This window comes from Pseudorasbora parva, chromosome 1 (genome assembly GCF_024679245.1).
Source record: "Pseudorasbora parva isolate DD20220531a chromosome 1, ASM2467924v1, whole genome shotgun sequence".
Lineage (NCBI taxonomy): Eukaryota > Metazoa > Chordata > Actinopteri > Cypriniformes > Gobionidae > Pseudorasbora > Pseudorasbora parva.
In genome coordinates, this window is record NC_090172.1 from 54765352 (window position 1) to 54771299 (window position 5948).

The 5948-nt window shown below is 34.9% G+C and overlaps 1 protein-coding gene across 1 annotated transcript; it reads right to left on the reverse strand.

Annotated features, from left to right (window-relative positions):
* Positions 1 to 1933: 1933 nt before the first annotated feature.
* On the reverse strand, positions 1934 to 4923 carry LOC137085963 (immunoglobulin kappa light chain-like). Its single transcript, XM_067451975.1, has 7 exons — positions 4829 to 4923; positions 4569 to 4632; positions 4132 to 4488; positions 2787 to 3140; positions 2552 to 2662; positions 2423 to 2457; positions 1934 to 2215 (listed from the first exon to the last, which is right to left on the reverse strand). Exons 2-7 carry the CDS (start codon positions 4609 to 4611, stop codon positions 2153 to 2155), a joined length of 963 nt encoding a protein of 320 aa, XP_067308076.1. The 5' UTR covers positions 4612 to 4632; positions 4829 to 4923; the 3' UTR covers positions 1934 to 2152.
* Positions 4924 to 5948: the final 1025 nt, after the last annotated feature.

Sequence of the window (5948 nt, forward strand, 5' to 3'; positions counted from 1 at the left end):
GAACATTTTGTTTCAGAACCAATGATAAAAAGTCTAAAACCTTTTCCTAAAAGTTTTGAACTTGAGGACACTTCCATAAGCAATGGTATAATGTTCCTGTCTCTTGGTTGCATTTTATACATTGATCGGGAATATTTGGATTAAATTTATGTAGTAATTCTGGCGTTATGTACACTCTCATAATCCATTTATATTGTATAAGTTTAAACCTCGTATTAATTGTCTGAGTCTGGGCCTTTAGACAGATACTCTGCCATTCATCCTCAGTTATATTCTCATTTATGTCTCGGCACCAAGCCAAACGTTTGTTGTCTGTATTTTCCTTGTAGTTAGTGAAGATTAGTCTATAAAACATGGAAATTTGTTTACCACAATTAAAGTGGTTTAAAGTTATTTTTTCTAAAGGGGACAGATCTACCATTCTAGTTTTGACAGGGGTGTGTAGATCTAGAATGCTGCTCAGAGATTGATTTTAGAAGTCAACCGACTCCGTGACTGAGGAGAGATTAGCAGAGGAGAATTCCTGAAACAAATATGACTGGTATTTTCGGTATGGGAAGAGGGGCGTGGCAGCTCCATTGAGATGGCCTGGTGGTCAGACACACCCAGATCACACACCAAGAGGTTTCTAATATGAGGAGAGTTGGAAATTAGGGTGTAACGCGGTCTGCGCAGAAGTCCATGTTCCTTAATGACCGCAATGCTGAATGCTGAAATGGTACGATTGTTGAAACCCAGCAGCTGCTGAATGGAATATTTGAGCTTCATGACGGCTGCTGAAAGGTTTTGACTAGTGCTAGGCATTAGTCAAACACAGAGCTGGAACACTGTCAAGCATTGCAAGAAGATGGTCCATAGCATGGCAGAGGAGTTCATGAGCCGACTCCCAGCTAACACTGCAAGGGCAACGGTCCTAGGTTTGAGGCCAAACCGCAGCGGGACAGCTGAAAGGCTGTCCGGAAGAATACACCATGTAGCTTATGCCTGAGGGAGATCCCCAGTGAGCAGGCAACACCCAGAAGAGAGAGCAGCTGCAGTGAGTAACATTAAAGGTCCTTCAAACTAGAAGCAACCGTAACAATTCAAACAAAAACAGCAGAGTAGCGGCGAAAAATGGCGAACGTTGAACAACAGTGGTCGCCAACTATTAGCAACAGCACAATTGTAGCTCTGACTCTATGACTAGTCACGGTCATAAATAAACAAAATCTAAATCTGCCAGTACAGTTAACTTGATTTTGGGTGGAGAAGCGATGAACAGACAACGCCAGCGTCCTCTCCCCCTCATTGCTAGACAACTCTTTATCTACAGGAATAAATGCTTAGTCCTCTACTGGTGGTTACGTGCTGTCACAGGAGCGATAAGAGACAAAAGGGGTGAGGACTCAAAATGCAGGTGAACAAAGATTTATTGACAAAAAATAACAAACAAATAAAACAAAAACCCACTTGGGGGGGGAATCAAACATCAAAACAGTCAGGCCTCAGGTATAAGGCACACGTAATATATACCACTGATATAGACAAAATATTAACTTAAATTTCAACTTAACGGGATAGTTCACCCCAAAATGTAAATTATCCCATGATTTACTCACCCTTAAGCGGGTGTATATGACATTCTTCTTTCAAACGAATACAACCAGAGTTATATAAAAAATGCCCTAGCTCTTTCAAGCTTTATAATGGGAGTGAATGGCATTTTAACCCCCCTGGAGCCGTGTGGAGTACTTTTATAATGGATGAATACACTTTTTTGGCTGCAGTTATAAAGCTTGGAAGAGCCAGGACATATTTTAATATAACTCTGATTGTATTCGTCTGAAAAAAGAATATCATATACATCTAGGACGACTTGAGAGTGGGTAAATTACGGGCTATTTTCATTTTTGGGTTAACTATCCTTTTAAGCCAACCCCTCACCCCCGAAAAGGTTTTTTTTTTTACTTTTTTTTTTTTTCAATATAAAGTAATACATCTGAGCACAATAATTGCAAAAAAATCAGCAAATTACAGAAATAGCATTACATTTATACAAATGTGATTGGTAAGCAAATTACAAACATTGCAATCATTAGAAAAATCCTATTCACAAACATAATTATTAATCACCACACTATGCAACCGTAATGATTTCAGCCATCCGTATCATCTAGTCCATTATGAGCTGGGTGTAAATGACCCGTGTCTCCTCTTGGTTTAATGTATCCACGGACTGCAGAGGGAAAAGTAAAAAGGGACAAAAAACATAAATGTGTGTTCTGCTAACTCCTGTGTAATCTACTACACATATCTCTACATTTTCTGTAAAATTATATATATATATATATATATATATATATATATATATATATATATATATATATATATATATATATATATATATATATATATATATATATAATTAATTTAATAAAATTACCTGCTTCCATTGATTTTTGTGGTTCTTCAGGGATTCTTGGAAAAATATGAATCAAATAAAAATATATTGAAAACACTGAATGCTGATTAAAGAGCTGACGTTGATATAGCCTAAGAGACACACTCATACCTTTAATGCAGATCTGTTGAATCACTATCAGCAGAATTATAATCACAATCATGGCCATGACTGTCAGTGTTGCCAGGACTAAAGTAATTGGATTCCAGACCAACCGTGAATCTAGAATAGTCACATATGTGAGATTACATGTGCTACAATAAAAAAAAATACATTACATTTTTTATGACCAAAAGACACAGTGGTACTAAATATCAGTTCTATAGTAAATCAAATATTTCTGTACCTTCAATAATCAACTTTGTTCCATTTCCAAAGTGTATCTTCCCACATGTGGCCACAGCACAGTAATAAATCCCAGCATCAGACGGTCTGAGTTCAGTCTGAGAGAGACTGTAGACACAGCTCTGTGTAGAAGAGCCGTCCTCTGATCTCTCCATACACTGATCACTCCTGTTCTCGTGGGTGTAAATGATTCCTGGTTGAGAATATCCTGATGAATGTCTGAACCAGTAGACGCTGTATTCTCCTGCACAGATCTCACTGATGATTGAACACTGCAGAGTCACTGAATCTCCTGGATGAAGTCTGTCAGGCACAGGCTGCTGGAGAACGGTGGAGCTTCTTATTCTGTCCCTTTCTGAAAGAAGCGCAACATTCTGTCAATACTGTAAAAACATGAACACAACTGGTCACAAGTTTTAGAACGCTAAGATTTTTAATGTTTTTGAAGGAGAATCTTCTGCTCACCAAGGCTGAATTTATGTAGAAACGCAAAAAAAAAAAAAAAATATTGTGAAATATTATTAAAATATAAAATAACTTTTTTCTATTTGAATATATTTTCAAATTTCAGTTATTCCTGTGATCAAATCTGAATTTTGAGCATCATTACTCCAGTCTTCAGTGTCACGATCCTTCAGAAATCATTCTAATATTATGATTACTGCTCAAGAAACATTTATGATTATAATCAATGTTGAAACAGTTTTCTAGGATTCTTTTATGAATTAGAAGTTCAAAAGAACAGCTTTTACCTGAAATAAAAAGCTTTTGTAACATTGTACTACCATTGAAATTATTTGGGTTGGTAAGAATAATTTTATTTTTTTTATTTTTGGGAAATAACTTAAAGAAATGTATAAATTTATTTATCAGGGATGCATTAAATTGATCAAGTGACAGTATAGATATTATTATGTGCAAAAGCTTTATATTTCAGATAAATGCTGTTCTTTTGAACTTTCTATTTCTAACACAACTATTTCAACATTGATTATAATCATAAATGTTTCTTGAGCAGTAATCATCATATTAGAATGATTTCTGAAGGATCGTGACACTGAAGACTGGAGTAATGATGCTCAAAATTCAGCTTTGATCACAGGAATAAATGACATTTTAAAATATATTCAAAAAGAAAACAGGTATTTTATATTTTAATAATATTTCACAATATTACAGCTTTTTTGTATTTCTAATAACATAAATGCAGCCTTGAGGAGCAGAAGAGACTTCAGTAAAAACTTTTTAAAATCTTCCCGTTCTAAAACTTTTGACCGGTGGAATATGTGCTGCCAGATTGTGGATTGTGGGAGAAGCTCAGAACACAAATATTGATATTAACTCACCTTTTGGTAGCAGAATCGTTCCTTCTCCAAATGTAATAACGTTCAGGAAACTCACAGCACAATAGTAAGTTGCAAAATCATATTCCTCCAAGTGAGCGATGCTCAGATTAAAAAAGCCGCTTCCAATTCTAAAGAAGTATCGATTTGTGTCGTTAAAGCCATTTTGATATGTAATTTTTCCTAAAACAGCTTCTGCATATGCCATAAGAATCGGTTTCTTGCCGAGAGAATGTTTATACCATGAAATAATATTTATAAAGTCATCCGAGTGAGAGCAGGGTAAAATCACACGGCTTCCAAGATCAGCGACTAGCAGAGGAATTTGGTGAATAAAATCCTCTCTTTCACACATCCCATCTATAAAACAAACAGGCAATATGGTAACAAAAGAGAAATGTGAAACAAAATGCTCAGTTCAAATACAATTTTAAACATACTTGCAAATATGAGAAGGAGAGTAAACAATATCCAGAACTTCATTTTGTAGCACCTGTAGTTGATCTAAAAGAGAAATAAACATGTGTCAAGAGAAGTCTTGAATATGCAAATTTACAAATGTACAGGTTTAAATAGAAAAAAAAAAAAAAAACTACTTTTAGATCACTAACAATTGAAACACTGACCCTAACATCCGAATCGAAGTACTTTAAAAAGATAAAATTACTGGGTTTAATAAATTAGTAAAGGGTTTACTTACGACCTACAAGAAAGATGTTAAGAAAGATGTACAGAATAAAAAGAGACAGTAAATTCAGCTCAGTCCTTAAGATAACTGAATGGTCCTGGTTGGACAGTGCCCATTTGATGGTAAGTCTTCAGACTGCTTCCTCTTTTATGCACAGCAGTGTTCACAGATCAAAGACTGATACTTTGATATTTGACTGGATGGTTTAGAGAAAGGGGCAGAACCAAATTTCCTTTAATTGTCTCTTTACATGCACTTGTACCTGTACACTTTAAAAAAAAAGAGAGAAAAAAAGTGCAGTGCTGTCACTGGGACGGTACTCTAAGTTACAAAAGTGAAAAGGTATATCTTTGTACTTTACTCACCCATACATATTAGTACCTTAAAAGTACATATCAGAACTTTAAGAGTGTGAAGTACCTTAAAGGTACATAATATTTTTTGCCTACTTTTGGTTTAGTACCTTAGGGTACTGCCCCAGTAATGTATCTTTTTTCAGGCCGTGTATTATGATGACACTGATAAATGACAAGAAACACAGGCTAAAATAATGTTAGATAAGATGCCAATTAAACCCATTTCGAGTGTTCTACAATTTCTAAATGCCCAATATTCTCAAAAAAAGGCAAGTAACGGCTCACTAAAAGGCCTAGTCGATACATAACCACTACATGCACAAGCTTTAGTTCTGAATGATGCTATCTTTGCTGAATTGCATGTACAATGATACACTAAAATGGCTCTCTCATTCTTGTTGGTCCAGCACATCACACAAATATGGGACTCTTAGCTCAAGGGTACTCCGTCTATGTTTTCATCAAGTCTTTGACTGAAATGCAATTTTCTCTGCCTTTTGTTTAAAATGTGGCTTTTTTATTGAAACTTAGCCATATTCAAGTGTTAATAAAAAAGAATATCTGAAGATACAATAAAATGTTTTTTTAAAATAATACCTAGCAACAGTATACTTTAAGTGCAAAAACAATATAAACATAGTAAACTATAATGTTATGTTCACTTAAAAACAACGTATATGTACACTTGCAGGGTAAAACTAGTAGTTTACTGAGAGTACTTCAATGTGTAATTTCATAAACTAAACAAAAGTACTATTAAAATATTAATATACTTA

Excerpts from the sequence above, each read along its gene's own strand:
- LOC137085963 (XM_067451975.1), bottom strand. The coding sequence starts at position 4,611 with ATGAAGTTCTGGATATTGTTTACTCTCCTTCTCATATTTGCAA. Across the intron at positions 3,141-4,131 it reads AACGATTCTGCTACCAAAAG|AAAGGGACAGAATAAGAAGC; the intron begins GTGAGTTAATAT and ends CGCTTCTTTCAG. Across the intron at positions 2,663-2,786 it reads AACAAAGTTGATTATTGAAG|ATTCACGGTTGGTCTGGAAT; the intron begins GTACAGAAATAT and ends TGACTATTCTAG.